Here is a 16,768-nt window from a genome sequence, read left to right as displayed (position 1 = left end):
ATCTGGTGACTGAAACGATCATGGCATATGGTTTACATATGTTTTCATTCTCATCAAACCATTCAGTGACCACTCGTGCCCTGTGGATGGGGGCATTGTCATCCTATAGGGGCATAAGCCATGATCGTAGCCAAAATAATGGCATGCCCAGCATTTTTATACATGACCCTAACTAAGCATGATGTTATTTGCTTAATTAGCTCAGGAACCACACGTGTGGAAGCACCTGCTTTCAATATACTTTGTATCCCTCATTTATTCAAGTGTTTCCATTTATTTTGGCAGTTACCTGGAGCTACAGTGGCCAGCTAGCTAGCTTTGAGGAATTATTTAGTGTTGTGTGCATTGTGCACTTAGCTAGCTACCATCCCATTGCCTACAATGCATGTGAAGTGTGACTGGCTCATTTAGCAAGCTGCAAGGGGGTAGATGTCACCTGGAAAAGTAGCCTCTTTTACTTCTTGTTGGCTGTCCTTTATGCTCCCCACTCGTGCTCTCTGATTGACCTGAAGTATCATTTTTTTGTCCCGACAGGGAAACCGATTCTACATGTAAACGCGAGCAAATGTCATCAGTCAGACGCTATCTGCAGGTGGTCCCCAAAACACACCACGCAGTCAGCAAGCCGAAACGAACACCAGTTAATCGGCACATCAACATTCAGTGCAGTGTGTTCTCTCTTAAAGTCTAGATGTTCATTCTGTTTAACAATATGACATTAATGTAGTGGTAAACCACCTTGATTTTCGAGAGGGGAGGCTCTGTGAGGTCTTTGCTGTATAAATGCTTCTCTGTTAATAAGACCAGGCACCTCAATGAAGTTTCCATTCAGGCTTAAGCTTTCAAAATCCTTTCGTGAAGGTGAAAGTTCCTCACAGTGTTGAATCAAAACAATATCTATGTTAAAGAATGGGTCAAGTTCCATGCTTCCAGAAGACGAAGTGTGTGTGTGTGTGAGCATGTGTGCGTGGGTGGGTGAATATGAACATGTGTGTGTTAGAGAGAAAGGCGAGTTAGTCTGTGTGCCTGGCTTCAGCTTGTTGCCATCATGGATTTAATCTGAGGTACACCAAGGGTAGGTAGCATAAACGTAACCACATGTAATTTATGGATTGGCATTAATATACGCATCAGGTCCCAATGCAAAGTTACACCTCAAGTCATGTCTGAAGTCATGCCGGAAAATATTTTTGCGGGGGTGTGAAGTAATATGGAGGACCCGGCAAGCCAGCCTATTCTCTATAATGTTAACTCCTACAGAAATAACTTTAAATGTATAACCTCAAATTAAACCAATAGTTTCCACTCATGACTACTGGTTTCAATTACATTTTCACCCAATTTACAAGCAAATACTTTATGAATTTATTGTTACTGTCACGCCCTGACTTTAGAGATCCTTATTATTCTCTATGTTTGGTTAGGTCAGGGTGTGACTCGGGTGGGAAAGTCTATGTTTTCTATTTCTTTGTTTTTGGCCGAGTGTGGTTCCCAAACAGAGGCAGCTGTCTATCGTTGTCTCTGATTGGGGATCATATATAAGTTGTCATTTTCCTTTTGTGGGATCTTGTTTTCTGTTTATTTTCTGTAGCGTGACAGAACTGTGCGCTTTTGTTTTTTGACTTTGTTATTTTGTTTGGTGTCATCAATAATGTTACGATGTGCACATACCACGCTGCGCCTTGGTCCACTCTTCATTCTACAAATGAGAGCCGTTACAGTTACAAATCAGCTTGCAAGGTCTCTAGCCAACTAGCCTGCTAGCGTTAGCCCTACCAACATGCTAACTACATGAGTAAAAGCTGGTAAATAAAAACTACCCTTTAAGATGAGCTGTTTCCATCCTGGCTGCAATCTGAGGTACACCAGCTGTTGAAGGTGGTCTGAACCACAGTACAACAAAATGGGACTCATTTGTAAATATTTTAAACATGAACTAATATTTCTCAGATGATCTGCTGCTTAAATGGACTTAATATACAACCGAGTGTACAAAACATTAGGTACTAGAATTTTTGTTATGTTCAGTACTTCTGTCAAATGTGTCTCGTGATTGAGAGGATCCCGTCTGTATTGACGCAGCCTCTACAGAGCTAAGAAAGGGCCTGCTCCACTTGCTCATTCATTGGTAGAGCTGTCTGGGCTGCTGTTAGCTCCCCACTCAGGCTGCACAGATGTTAACATACTTGAATAATGCGACACCGCATGCAGAAATGTTGAAACAATGTCCGTAAAGGCTAGAACACTTTTACAATGCAAGACGACACCGGTAGCTTCCAGTATTAATTGTAGGCTAACTTTCCTTGCTAGCTTACGGCAGAGTTCACTACCCTAGTACTTTGTTTGTGATAAAATGCTAACCATAATGCAAAATATACTAATTTCGAAGCTGATTGTCACCAAAAAACATGATTAATTCATTTTGTCTCCCTCGCCACCTAAGCTCATTCACTTCCTCGTCTCCCTCGCCTTCGTTTGGTTTCCACTAGATTCCATAGCCACAAAGTCAGATTCCACAGCCTGAGAGAGAGTGCATATTTTTTATCAAATAAAAGATTGATTCTTCTATGCAAATGTTGTTGATCAGTACAATAAAGTAATATGTTCTCCTAGCAGTTTCCAATAAAATAAGTCCTAAGTGGAAAACATTGTCATCTGTAGCCCCGTGAAATCAGATAAAACAAGCTCAATAACTCAATGCATGCACATATTCCGAGTGAGTAATAGGCATTCACCTGTATTGGGAATAGACCTAAGATACATCTTGATTTACCCAGTTTATCAATAGAGATTTACCATTTATTTTGTTTTGTAGTTAGATTGGTAAAAACAAAGTCAAATGTATTGTATGATTGTATCATTTATTAATGAATGCGTACATGGCTGTCTCCAAAAAATGGACTTACAAATGTTCTAATGTAATGATATTGAACTCAAAAGATGCCCAACAGTTGAACAGAGCAGTAGCGAGAGTTGATCTGTCTGGATCAAGTGCCATTCTGTGACTTTGGGTAATACGTTTTTTATTTTTGGGGTATCGTTTTGGTATCGAGTATCACGATGGTATAGAGTATCGTTACACTAAACTTGGTATCGGTATCGAAGTCAAAATTCTGGTATCGTGACGACACAAATTGTGGGTAGTTTAGAAGATATCCGTAAATAAGTTAAGAAATATGTAAACAACCCAAAACATAACTATGTTTGTACACTGCTCAAAAAAATAAAGGGAACACTTAAACAACACAATGTAACTCCAAGTCAATCACACTTCTGTGAAATCAAACTTTCCACTTAGGAAGCAACACTGATTGACAATAGATTTCACATGCGGTTGTGCAAATGGAATAGACAACCGTTGGAAATTATAGGCAATTAGCAAGACACCCCCAATAAAGGACTGGTTCTGCAGGTGATATCCACAGACCACTTCTCAGTTCCTATGCTTCCTGGCTGATGTTTTGGTCACTTTTGAATGCTGGCGGGGCTTTCACTCTAGTGGTAGCATGAGACGGAGTCTACAACCCACACAAGTGGCTCAGGTAGTGCAGCTCATCCATGATGGCACATCAATGCGAGCTGTGGCAAGAAGGTTTGCTGTGTCTGTCAGCGTAGTGTCCAGAGCATGGAGGCGCTACCAGGAGACAGGCCAGTACATCAGGAGATGTGGAGGAGGCCGTAGGAGGGCAACAACCCAGCAGCAGGACCGCTACCTCCGCCTTTGTGCAAGGAGGAGCAGGAGGTGCACTGCCAGAGCCCTGCAAAATGACCTCCAGCAGGCCACAAATGTGCATGTTTCTGCTCAAACGGTTAGAAACAGACTCCATGAGGGTGGTATGAGGGCCCGACGTCCACAGGTGGGGGTTGTGCTTACAGCCCAACACTGTGCAGGACGTTTGGCATTTGCCAGAGAACACCAAGATTGGCAAATTAGCCACTGGTGCCCTGTGCTCTTCACAGATGAAAGCAGGTTAACACTGAGCACATGTGACAGACGTGACAGTCTGGAGACGCCGTGGAGAACGTTCTGCTGCCTGCAACATCCTCCAGCATGGCCGGTTTGGCGGTGGGTCAGTCATGGTGTGGGGTGGCATTTTTTGGGGGAGCCGCACAGCCCTCCATGTGCTCGCCAGAGGTAGCCTGATTGCCATTAGGTACCGAGATGAGATCCTCAGACCCCTTGTGAGACCATATGCTGGTGCGGTTGGCCCTGGGTTCCTCCTAATGCAAGATAATGCTAGACCTCATGTGGCTGGAGTGTGTCAGCAGTACCTGCAAGAGGAAGGCATTGATGCTATGGACTGGCCCGCCCATTCCCCAGACCTGAATCCAATTGAGCACATCTGGGACATCATGTCTCGCTCCATCCACCAACGCCACGTTGCACCACAGAGTGTCCAGGAGTTGGGGGATGCTTTAGTCCAAGTCTGGGAGGAGATCCCTCAGGAGACCATCTGCCACCTCATCAGGAGCATGCCCAGGCATTGTAGGGATGTCATACAGGCACGTGGAGGCCACACACACTACTGAGCCTCATTTTGACTTGTTTTAAGGACATTACATCAAAGTTGGATCAGCCTGTAGTGTGGTTTTCCACTTTAATTTTGAGTGTGACTCCAAATCCAGACCTCCATGGGTTGATAAATATGATTTCCATGGATCATTTTTTTGTGATTTTGTTGTCAGCACATTCAACTATGTAAAGTATTTAAGTATTTAAGTATTTAGTATTTAATAAGAATATTTCATTCATTCAGATCTAGGATGGGTTATTTTAGTGTTCCCTTAATTTTTTTGAGCAGTGTAGTTATAGGTAACCAGATCGTGACAACAACTAAGTTACTAAGTCTTTGACCACACTGTGTTGTTACTTTGGTGACTAAAAACTCATGCTTCCTTACCTACCCTTTAAGACAAGCTGTTGACGGTGGTCTGAACCACAGTACAACAAAATGGGACTCATTTGTAAATATTTTAAACATGAACTAATATTTCTCAGATGAGCTGCTGCTTAAATGGACTTAATATACAACTGAGTGTACAAAACATTAGGAACCACTTCCTAATATTGAGTTGCATCCCCTTTTCCCCTCAGACCAGCCTCCAATAGTTGGGGCATGGACTACAAGGTGTCAAGCATTCCACAGAGATACTGGCCCATGTTGACTCCAATGCTTCCCACAGTTGTCTCAAGTTGGCTGGATGTCCTTTCGGTGGTGGACCATCCTTGATACACACAGGAAACTGTTGAGCGTGAAAACCCCAGCAGCTTTGCAGTTCTTGACACACTCAAACCAGTGTGCCTGGCACCTACCATACCCAGTTTAAATATTTTGTGCCTTCTCTGAATGGCACACATACACAATCAATGTCTCAATTGTCTTGAAAATCCTTCTTTAAACTGTCTCCTCCCCTTCATCTACAGTACACTGAAGTGGATTTAACAGGGGGCATCAATAAAGGATCATAGCTTTCACCTGGGTTCACCTGGTCAGTCTATGTCATGGAAAGAGTTCCTGATGTTTTGTATACTCAGTGTATTTGGAATAGGATTTCTTGTACTCACTCCAATGTTCAAATATTCCTTGGATAGTTAGAAATGTTGGGTTGTTGAATGAGGCCTTGAAGCTCTCAGGTGTAGCACAGATTTTGAGGATTTGACAACACTCCTTTGTTCACAATTGTGCTTGGCCCCAAATATTGAAGTGAATGATTCGGTCGTCGTACCTTGACCCACAGCAGATGTGTGTTTGCACGGTAGCGTGCGTGTGTGTGTGTGTACCACGTGGCCACACTGGAGTACTGGGGCCCCTGCCAGCAGGCCTCAGAGCGTCCACTGCCAATTAGTCCCTTTATTTGTTTAAATTTCGCTGGACTGCGAGGTAGTTAGACATTCCAAGCCGTGTTGCTGCCTGGTGCCTGACGCTGCAGAGGACTGCTCTGATTGAAGACTGTGGGATTTATAGGGATTTTCACCGTGGTAATGGCCTTGGCGTGTCGATGGCATAAACCAGAAGATGTACCAGCTGGTTTAATCTAGGGGACTGGCCGTGTTGAAAGGTGTGTTAGGCACGGGGCACTGATGGAGGGAAAGGCTGGCTGGCTGCGTAGTGGGCCTCTATTTTCTATCAATCAGAGTAAAATGTGCTGGCCATATATCATGATATCTGATCCCCACAAATAGGGTTACCTTGGACCTACAACCCTCCAGGTTCTCATTTATAGAAGCTGTGAACTTTACCTACTGCAGCTACACACCAGATCAGGAAAGTAACACACCTCAGGTTGTAACAAAGTTGCATTCATCATCTCCATATGAACATAAAATGACATAGATGAAGTAGGCTATAACTTGTTTGTTTAGAATATATATTAGTTGCCATGACTTTTTAATGTGGGGTGGCAGGGTAGCCTAGTGGTTAGAGCGTTGGACTAGTAACCGGAAGGTTGCAATTTCAAATCCCCGAGCTGACAAGGTACAAATCTGTCGTTCTGCCCCTGAACAGGCAGTTAACCCACTGTTCCTAGGCCGTCATTGAAAATAAGAATTTGTTCTTAACTGACTTGCCTAGTTAAATAAAGGTCAAATAAATAAATAAAAATGTCAGGAATGCTGCGACAGCACTGTGTCCAGTTACAATCTCTCCACTTAAGGCTCCTGTGCATTGATCGTTAAGACCCATGACATTTGTTCTCTAATTGAAGCGGACATTTTTATGGTGCACCCACTCATACTGAGTGAATGAGTCCATTGACAAGAGCGTGGCAGGGGCTGTTACCTCCAGAAATTAGCCTGGAGCTGCGGGTCAGTGCTCTGGCACTGGGAATAACAGCTCTGCAATGGGAGCTTTGTTTATTTATCTCCCTGGTTCCATAGTTCTCCTCTCAGGACCTATGACCACCCCCCCCCCCCCTTTGCTCCCTCCCTCCACAGGCCCAGGAGTGGCTGTGAAGCTGAGCCAAACCAGGGCCTTTTCTTTTTGGGCTGTAATTATGTGCAATAAGGAAGTGTGGACCTTTTTTTGTTTTTTGAAGGCTGGAAAAAAACTCTAACCACAATGTTGACCTGTAGTTGGGTCAGTTGCCAAGTAGTGAATTTCCTTTCCCACAGACAGACTAGTCCTGCAGCCCAGCCTACGAAAAGAGCCTGAATGGTGGATCATAAGAGTTCACCACTATGCCCTTTGGGCTGACCTATGCTCCTGTTTTTAAATCACACTAGGTAGATTTGTGTTAGTAGTGTTGAGGAGCCCCAGCTTTGGCTCGGTGATTGAAACATCAAAGCCTTGTTTTCCATAGACCTTATTAGCTGGAGGCGGTTACGTTTTCTCCAAACATGTCATCTGTGATATGGCAAACTTATATTCCTCTAGTTTGTATTTGCAGAGAGAGCCTCTCCTTCCTGCTTACTCCTTTGCTCATCTTTTTATGCAGTGAAATGAATTCTTCAGTCTGGTTGGTGTGATTGCAAAACCTTCCATTTCCTTGTATTGCAAAGGGCAAAAGAAGGCATTGACTGACAGTTTGAGTGCCTGGGCTGAAAGAAAATGATGTACCCAGCCTTTGTTGTTCTGTGTCTCACTCTCTGAAACATGATTTACACGTTTTTCTCATGTGAGGACACATTGCAATAGTGTGTCACGATCGGGCTAGTTGTTTCATTGTATCATCCAAGTCAATATCCTGCCAGTTTTCAGATGTTATCCCAGCCGGTCTCGTTTGAGTCAGTCTCAGGCTGTTCCAGAGCCCTGTTGCTGCTGGCTCCCTCTTCTGACAGTAGCCCTGTGACTCCTCCCACTGTTATCATCAGTTCTGGTGGGATGTTTTGTCATCCAGATTGACATCTCCTCAGTTATGACATTACACATGCTCCCAGCTCAGATAAGTTAGCACTGCTACTTGCTATGTCATTTCCTTGGCACAACAGGAGTAATGTGCCTCAAAGCTGCAATGTCTCACTCCTCTTATCAGACGGTCATACTTTGTGTTTAATATTTTTAAAGTCGCTTCTGGATTTAATTTGGCCCGACGTCCAATCTGATGGATTGGATTACCATCAAGGGACCTATAACTTTGAGAGAATCCAGAATGCTCATCCTCCACCCACACTGGATTCATCTCTGCAGGTTTTTTCGGGGCCTACAGCGCAATGTTTTGAATTGGCAAATTCTGAGCCTCCCGCTCGAGGACGTTTTGATTGAGTGCGGTTAGAAATAGCTCCAGAGTGTAGGCATGTGCGAAAGACATTAACCAAGCTACGCTGTGCTATTCTCGTGAACATCCACTATTCTCCACGACTCTGTATATCTAGGCTAAATATTCACCAGGGTCAAAAGACCCTCAATTCCGTGCTCTTGAGAAGGTCAGCATCATCCACACCGTGTGGCCCTGTCGCTCAGTGTGAATGACGCTGGTCTGTCGGAGGTAAAGCGGTGGTTTTTTGCTTGCCTCAAAGCTCCTCTGTAGCATTGACTTAACTGACGATCGTGTGCAGATTGCTACAGTTCTGGGAGCTACTGTTTGGGTCTGCTCTGTCCTTAATAAGACAATGTTGACGTTAAGATCGGTTGGAAAGGCTTTCGCTTCCTCAATAGTCCGAGGTGGTTTCCTACTCTTTTATTAAGATGATTTTGGGGAGGGGAAGGGCTGTGAAAATGAAAGCCTTTCCTATTTTAAAAAGGATTTCTGAAATATTGTTTTGAGAGCTCCCCCCACCGTGACGAAACAGGCGACCTCAAAATGTCTGACTGGTGTTTTTTCACCAGTATGAAGTTTGAATAGGCTGCTGTGTGCTCCCTCCTTCCCTATCACTGCGTCACGCATAGGCCTACCTTGTCATTAACATACTTTCAAAACACAGTCTGGTACCGGTACAGTACACACGGTCTCTTTACTCTGTGTAGACCAAGAGAGGGTGTGTATGAGAATAGTAGGGAAACCCAGAAACTGCTACATGTGTGTCTGTTCAGTTACAACTGGGGGCGACTAACCGAAGCGTCTGTTTTCCAGAAGATGCTCAAGTTGTGGCTGAGGTGCTGCCACCACTGAGGCGTCGTCAGTGTGCTGAACGGAGCGAGCAGAGCAGTCCTGACCTGGCAGTACACGAATGGCCCAGGGAAGCCACCAGATTGACATCCGGGTTTTGCACGACCTGCGCCAGAAGTTCCCTGAAGTTCCAGAGGGTGTTGTTTCCCAGTGTGTTCTGCAGGTGAGTCTGGGGTATCCTCCTTTCCAATCCATAGGTTTTACCCACCAAAATATATTTAACTGATATATCACAAATGACTGATTTTGAAGCTTCTCTTTTCCTCAGAACGACAACAATTTGGACGCCTGTTGTGAGTACCTGTCTCAGGTGAGCCCGGGGTACTTGTACAGCGAAGGAGGCAACCTCAGCAACAACGACGACCCCAGCTTCATCAGGCTCCGCAATCACATGACCCAGCTGAACCTGGGCCTGCAGTCTCAGTTTCAAAATGTGCATGCGGCCCCGGGACGGGACGGCCTGAGGATGAACGGCAGCAGGACTCTGTCCCACAGCCTGAGTGACGGGCCCCTCCAGACAGGACAGACCCCCAACAGTGACTTCTTCCAGCAGGAGCCCCAGTCAGCCCCTGTGCAGGCACCCTCCAACCTCAATGTGTTTGCCGTGATGGAGCCTAAACGCAAGCCCCAGCCGCCCCAGCACCTGGGACTCTACCAGCTGGGGGGCAAAGGGCAGTCCATGGGCCATCATGGCCAGCAGACGCCCCGCTTCAACCCCATCACCGTCACCCTGGCCCCCAACATCCAGACGGGACGCAACACCCCCACCTCTTTGCACATACACGGCGGGCCCCATACACAGTCCGGACTGAGCAGTCCACAGGGTAACTCTATCTACATCAGGCCTTATGTGACCCAGCCCGGCGGTACGACCCGGCAAAGCCAGCAGCAGCAGGCTGGCAGGGCCCAGTACAGCCCCACCTCCCAGCCCCAGCAGCAGATCTATCAGATCTCCCATCCCACCTCACTGCCTGGCTCCCGGACAGGCCCTTCCTGCCAGCAGCACCAGCACGGCTCCTCACATACCTCACAGCACCAGTCACAGGGCCACCAGACCTCCCATGTCTACATGCCCATCAGCTCCCCTACCAACCCACAGGCCCCCTCTATCCTCCAGGCCCCCTCTGGAGGTCAGGCCTCCTCCTCTGGTGCCTCGTCCTCGGTCATGCCCTCTGGCATGTCCTCCTTCAGCCAGTACAACATCCAGAACATCTCCACCGGACCGCGCAAGAACCAGATAGAGATCAAACTTGAATCTCCTCAGAGGAGCAACTCCACCACGACCACACTGCGCACCAGCAGCAGCCCCCGCTCCAACTCCTCCACCTCCTCCTCCTGCCCGTCATCCTCCTCCTCTGTCGGGGCAGCCCCTGGCACCACCACTACCCCCCTGTCCATCGGAGGCCCGGGCCTAAGCCGCAGCCAGCCCACTGTTTACATCTCTGCCAGCCCGCCCACCGCTGCTACTACCACCCCTTCTGACGAGGCCGTCATGGTCCCAACCGGCTCTCGCTCCCAGCCCAAGTTTTACATTACTGCTAATAACGATGACGGTGGAGGCAGAAATCCTCCAACCGTCTACATCTCTGCTCAACCTCCTCCGCATGGTTCGCAGGGAGCCCGGAATATGGGGGGCCAGGTGAGCATGGGCCCCGCCTACATCCACCACCACCCACCCAAGTCCCGCGCGTCTATGGGAGGGGCAGGCACGGCCACCTCGCCCAGGGTGGTGGTCACCCAGCCCAACACCAAGTACACTTTCAAAATCACAGTGTCCCCCAACAAGCCCCCAGCAGTGTCCCCTGGCGTCGTTTCCCCTACCTTTGAGGCCACCAACCTCCTCAGCCTCCCGTCAGACCACCATTTTGTAGAGCCAGAGCCCCATCATCTCTCAGACCCTCTGTCTGCATACAGGGAGAGGCCCAGCGAGCCACGCAGACTCAGCATGGGTTCAGACGACGCTGCATACACACAAGGTAAGACAGGATCAGGCTTACTGAAATCTCAGCCGTTAGCTGCTTTGCTTTGTCGACAGTCACGGTCTGTCACTAGGAAGTATAGACACTCGCCCACAAACACACATCCGGATACAGTTAGTTGTGCAATTGTTTAAGTTGAACTATGGTATCCCTCAGTCACATGTGCAACAAAAGTGAAGTGGCCAAAGAGACATAACATCACTTTTGAGAATAACTTTCCCCCATGACAGTAAGGAATAGAATGCATTTTTGTCCACCAGTAGGAAATGCCTTTTCCACTGCATTCTGCCAAGAAAGTCATTTGACTATTGCGTATCGTTTATGCCTGCTTTTAACTTTGATTTCCGTAATATTGACACTAATGCATTTTTTTTAAAGCCAAATTGCGTCAACGTTTGTCTCATTAAAAACCTCTTGGCCTTAAAACCCTGCTTCATCTCAGCCTGATTTGAGGGAGCAGATGAATTGTTGAAGGTGACTCGCATAGGGGAGGGGTGTGATTGGAGCATGAGTCGGCTGCTATAATGCTGGGTTTGCGCTGACAGCCCTTGGACTGCGGCGGTGTGAGTCAAATGTGTTGGAGCGCAGCGTTTCCTTTTTTGGACTTTGACTGGATTACGTGCGAGTCGGTGCCTGTGGCCTTTGCTAGACGCTTATTGCTGCTGCGACTACTGTGGGGCTTCTCCTCTCTCTCTCCCCGGCCCTGAGGCTGTGCCTTCTGCCCCTTATCTTCCACTGCAGCCCTCTACATGCATTCCTCGTCTGTCTGGAAAAACACAAAGCCTACTTCTGAGTGGTGGGGGGGGGGGTATTATGTTTGTTGTTTACTTTGGTCTTTCTGTGTAGGGAATGAATGAATTAAAGCAGGGATGGCTAATTTCCTCATAGCATATAGCATGTTATGAATGCATTATAAGACAATGTAACACTTCTTAGGATGTGTTTTGTGCAAGTTTTTCCCCGGGATCATTGTTCACTCCCCCCAGAAGCCCTTTCTAAAATAGGCCATGAAATGAAGAACGATTATGCTACTGTATGATTCTTACTCAGCCTCACTGCACGTAGCGTTATTTCCAAAAGGGAAATGTATCTAGCTTTTGCGGTTCTTCAAACACACCATAAGCCTGTGCTGTAAGCATGTACTTCAGCAGTCAGAGATAAGCCATCAGTCTGTCCCCATGTCACAGGGTTAATGTGTACTATGTATCTTGTAGCCCTGTTGGTTCACCAGAAGGCCCGTATGGACCGGCTGTGGCATGAGCTGGAGTTAAAAAAGAGGACGCTGGAGAAGCTAAAAGAGGAGGTCAACGAGATGGAGAACGACCTGACTAGGAGACGGCTAGAACGATCCAACTCCCAGTCCCAAATCCCCTCGGTAAGTCCGCACAGACACTGCTCTCCCACTACACACACTACTCTCCCGCAGAGAGATACTACAGCGACGAGAACATCAATGTTCCTTTCCTTGTGCAGCAGCTGTATTCAACTGTCTTAGTAGAGCTCTTCGGCAATTTGACTCGACAATACGCTCCTGAGTCGCGTGGTGTATTTTTAATGTATTTTCTACGGAAACCATGATTCTTTGGGGCAATTCAAAAAACACACACCCTCCCTTTGAATTTTTTCACCCAATGTCAGGTTTACGTTAAGCGTGCAGCTGTGGGTTTATTGAACTATATCAGACCGCAAATCAAGTGGTGCTCTGAGTTTTCTGTTGAATCAGCATTTTTCTGGAGTCAACGATCACTGTGTGTTAGTCAGGGCCGCGAAAAGAGGACGTGGAAGGTTCAATTTTAAAGCCTGGAGTTGAACTCAGTAGCTCTTGTGTTTTCTGTGTATTCACTAGGCCAGGGAGACCTGGAGATAACTCTCTTCCTGACACTGTTAGCCCACTTGGCTCCGTGCACCTCCGTTGACTTATTACAGGCTTGTGTTGTGAGTCTGTACCGAACAGCATGTGCCGAGGCTCTCAGTCTCTCTACTCCTCCACTGTGCCTCATCAGCATACCATGCTGCTGCCTGCCTGTAAATGGCGGTTTATATGACCCTGTTTCCTTCTCTCTTATCAGATTGAGGAAATGCAGCAGTTACGATGCAAAAACAGGATACTGCAGATTGACATCGACCTTTTAACCAAAGAAATCGATCTTCAAACAAGAGGTAGGCAGCTCAGCTTGGTTTCGTGGGGTGCGCTTTGTCAGCGTGCTTGCCGGTGTTGGGATGAACGTGACACCAGCTCTCTGTGTGTGGTGTGCATGCATGTGCTGTACGTCCAGTGTGTTCATGGTGTTTTAACGTGCTGTCTTTGTTGCTTTAAGATCGGCTCCTTCGTATAGCCCGGGTCGTCACATTTCATTGTTTAGTCATATTTCTGTATGTTATAATGGGTAGCTCTCTAGAGAGGGGAAACTAATGTGGACTACAACAGAGCGAAGCAGAGCGGGGAAGCATGACCTGTGTTCAGCTGTACAGTAGTAGGTCTGTCTGCCTCTGCCAGGCCTGGTCTGGTCACATCCCCTCGGCACACGCAGTCAAGGTGCTGCCATTGTAATGTTAACTACCAGTTGTTTCCTGAATTGCATCCTGTTGCTGGTTGGTAACAAGGGATTTATAGCCCACCTGGCCATTCTCCACGGCCGACAGGAGTAATACACCAGCTAGCACAGTCACACAGGTGAATGGAGAATTTAAGGTGGCTCAGAATTGAAGGTGGCTTCTATTCAATAGATGGATTTGTGAAGAGTGAAGAGTCATGGCTTTGTTTTCTGAGTTTTTTATTTGTCTTTGTGTGTTAGACTGCAGTCTCTTGCTTTATTGGTCTGTGACTCCTACACAGTTGCTGCTATATGTGTGATTGTTGCATGTACAGTTGAAGTCAGAGGTTTAGATACACTTAGGTTGGAGTCATTAAAACACGTTTTTCAACCACTCCACACATTTCTTGTTAACAAACTATAGTTTTGGCAAGTTGGTTAGGACATCTACTTTGTGCATGACACACGTCATTTTTCAAACAATTCTTTACAGACAGATTATTTCACTTATAATTCACTGTATCACAATTCCAGTGGGTCAGAAGTTTACATACACTAAGATGACTGTGCCTTTAAAAAGCTTGGAAAATTCCAGAAAGGATGTCATGGCTTTAGAAGCGTCTGATAGGCTAATTGACGTAATTTGAGTCAATTGGAGGTGTACCTGTGGATGTATTTCAAGGCCTACCTTCAAACACAGTGCCTCTTTGCTTGACATCATGGGCAAATCAAAAGAAATCAGCCAAGACCTCAGAAAAACTATTGTAGACCACCACAAGTCTGGTTCATCCTTGGGAGCAATTTCCAAATGCCTGAAGGTACCACGTTCATCTGTTCATCAATAGTACGCAAGTATTAACACCATGGGACCACGCAGCCGTCATACCACTCAGGAAGGAGACTTGTTCTGTCTACTAGAGCTGAATGTACTTTGGTGCAAAAAATGCAAATCAATCCCAGAACAACAGCAAAGGACCTTGTGAAGATGCTGGAGGAAACTGGTACAAAAGTATTCCAGAGTTAATCGAGTCCTATATCGACATAACCTGAAAGGCCGCTCAGCAAGGAAGAAGCCACTGCTCCAAAACCGCCATTAAAAAGCCAGACTACGGTTTGCAACTGCACATGGGGACAAAGACCATACTTTTTGGAGAAATGTCTTATGGTCTGATGAAACAAAAATAGAACTGTTTGGCCATAATGACCATCGTTATGTTTGGAGGAAAAAGGGTGAGGCTTGCAAACTGAAGAACACCATCCCAACCGTGAAGCACAGGGGTGGCAGCATCATGTTGTGGGGGTGCTTTGCTGCAGGAGGGTCTGGTGCACTTCACAAAATAGATAGCATCACGATAAAGGAAAATTATGTTGATATATTGAAGCAACATCTCAAGACATCAGTCAGGAAGTTAAAGCTTATTCGCAAATGGGCCTTCCAAATGGACAATGACCCCAAGCATACTTCCAAAGTTGTGGCAAAATGGCTTAAGGACAACAAAGTCAAGGTATTGGAGTTGCCATCAAAAAGTCCTGACCTCTTCCCATAGAAAATGTGTGGGCAGAACTGAAAAAGCGAGTGCGAATAAGGAGGCCTACTAACCTGACTCAGTTACACCAGCTCTGTCAGGAGGAATGGGACAAAATTCACCCAACTTAAGCTTGTGGAAGGCTACCTGAAACATTTGACCCAGGTTCAACAATTTAAAGGCAATGCTACCAAATACTAATTGAGTGTATGTAAACTTCTGTGATAAAATAAATAAAAGCTGAAATAAATCATTCTCTCGACTATTATTCTGACATTCTTAAAATGAAGTGATGATCCTAACTGACCTAAAACAGGGAATTTTTACCAGGATTAAATGTCAGGAATTGTGATGTATTTGGCTAAGGTGTATGTAAACTTCCAACTTCAACTATATGTTTGTATGCTATGCGTACTGATGCTTTCAGTTTTGCTTATGATGTCTCTGCCCTGTTTGTCGCAGGACCCCACTTTAATCCCAGTGCAATTCATAACTTCTATGACAACATTGGATTCCTAGGTCCCGTCCCACCCAAACCCAAAGGTACTTTACGTGTTGGTAAGTTTAGGAAAGGTTGCATGGTCGCCTCTGGACAACCTCTTCCGCTTCCACTTTCCCCTCTCTTGGTGTTTCATCGATGAATATCTATTGATAATGGGGCTTGAGATCTGTACTTGTGATAGTTTCTATCATGGGTTATTTCTGTCTATCTGCGTTGTTTAGATCATTCTCATCACGTATGTTACCTTTCATCCGAAGTGTTTTCATTCAAGTATCTGTAAAACCTGGCATCATTGGTGTTTTCATTCATACTTGCGGTGTTGTTTTCACCTCTGCATATGTCATCTTTGTTTTCATGCCATTCCTCGCCTCCGTCTCTTGCTTCATTCCTTCCCTCCATCCTGTGCTTGGGACCTGTCAGAGCCAGAGGGTCAGGGGACAGACGGAAGAATATTTAATGTCACCTCCACGCTAACCATGGAGCCCTCTTCTGCCCCTCCTCCTCCTCCCGCTGCTCTCCCCCTGGGTTGGTACCTGTAGCTCTGTCCGTCTGTCCCTCTGTCTGTCCCAGTGGTCCAACCTCTCCCCTTTCCTCCGTCATACTGGGTCAGTCCTGTCCATCCAACCTGCACACCATAACAATCTTTCAACAGATGACCTTTACGTAACGCTTTGCCATTTCATACTTAGAAAGCACCATTGACCACTAGAAAATAACTTGAGTCATCCCTTCAGCACATTTGTTGATGAAAGGTTTTCCTGTTATTTGAACATTTGACAGGATTCTCTTAGCACTCGGATACTTTCTTAGCATTAAAAGGGCAATATGCAGTTGCTACATCCCATTTTTGGACTTAAAAACTAATGAAAAAAAACTAATGATATATATATATATAAACTAATGATATATACCCATTGATTATTGAAGAATATAACTTATAAATGCCTCAGGAGCTTATTTCAACTGTTGTACCCCATCAAAACTCAAAGAATAAGCTTGTTTTACTCCAATGTAAACACAATGCATGTAAACAAACACTGTAGTCTCAACATGGTTAAATCTATCATTTTAATATCTTCGATGGTCAGTACTTGCATCCATAGCTCTGTCTATGAATTTGAGAGTGGTTGTATTTCTCCAGGCCCATCCCTCTGCTTTTTACTGAAAAGCAGAGGGATGCTT

General features: G+C 45.8%; 1 protein-coding gene across 16 annotated transcripts in view; it reads left to right on the top strand.

Annotated features, from left to right (window-relative positions):
- tab2 (TGF-beta activated kinase 1 (MAP3K7) binding protein 2) overlaps positions 1–16,768 on the top strand; it is a 68,986-nt gene that overhangs the window by 49,839 nt on the left and 2,379 nt on the right. Inside the window, exons 2-7 of one of the 16 annotated variants that reach the window (XM_029676956.2) lie at positions 9,013–9,208; positions 9,314–11,021; positions 12,239–12,399; positions 13,094–13,184; positions 15,547–15,642; positions 16,007–16,111. In XM_029676956.2, the coding sequence (XP_029532816.2) occupies positions 9,107–9,208; positions 9,314–11,021; positions 12,239–12,399; positions 13,094–13,184; positions 15,547–15,642; positions 16,007–16,111 (2,263 nt within the window). In that variant the 5' untranslated portion in view covers positions 9,013–9,106. Of the gene's footprint in view, positions 1–9,009; positions 9,209–9,313; positions 11,022–12,238; positions 12,400–13,093; positions 13,185–15,546; positions 15,643–16,006; positions 16,112–16,768 lie in introns of those variants that run through there. The other 15 variants (XM_029676959.2, XM_029676958.2, XM_029676957.2 and 12 more) reach the window with 15 other exon arrangements.

The sequence above is a fragment of the Oncorhynchus nerka genome, linkage group LG13, assembly GCF_034236695.1.
Source record: "Oncorhynchus nerka isolate Pitt River linkage group LG13, Oner_Uvic_2.0, whole genome shotgun sequence".
NCBI lineage: Eukaryota > Metazoa > Chordata > Actinopteri > Salmoniformes > Salmonidae > Oncorhynchus > Oncorhynchus nerka.
The sequence above is the reverse complement of the archived record's forward strand: the minus strand, read 5'-3'. Positions and strand labels throughout refer to the sequence as shown.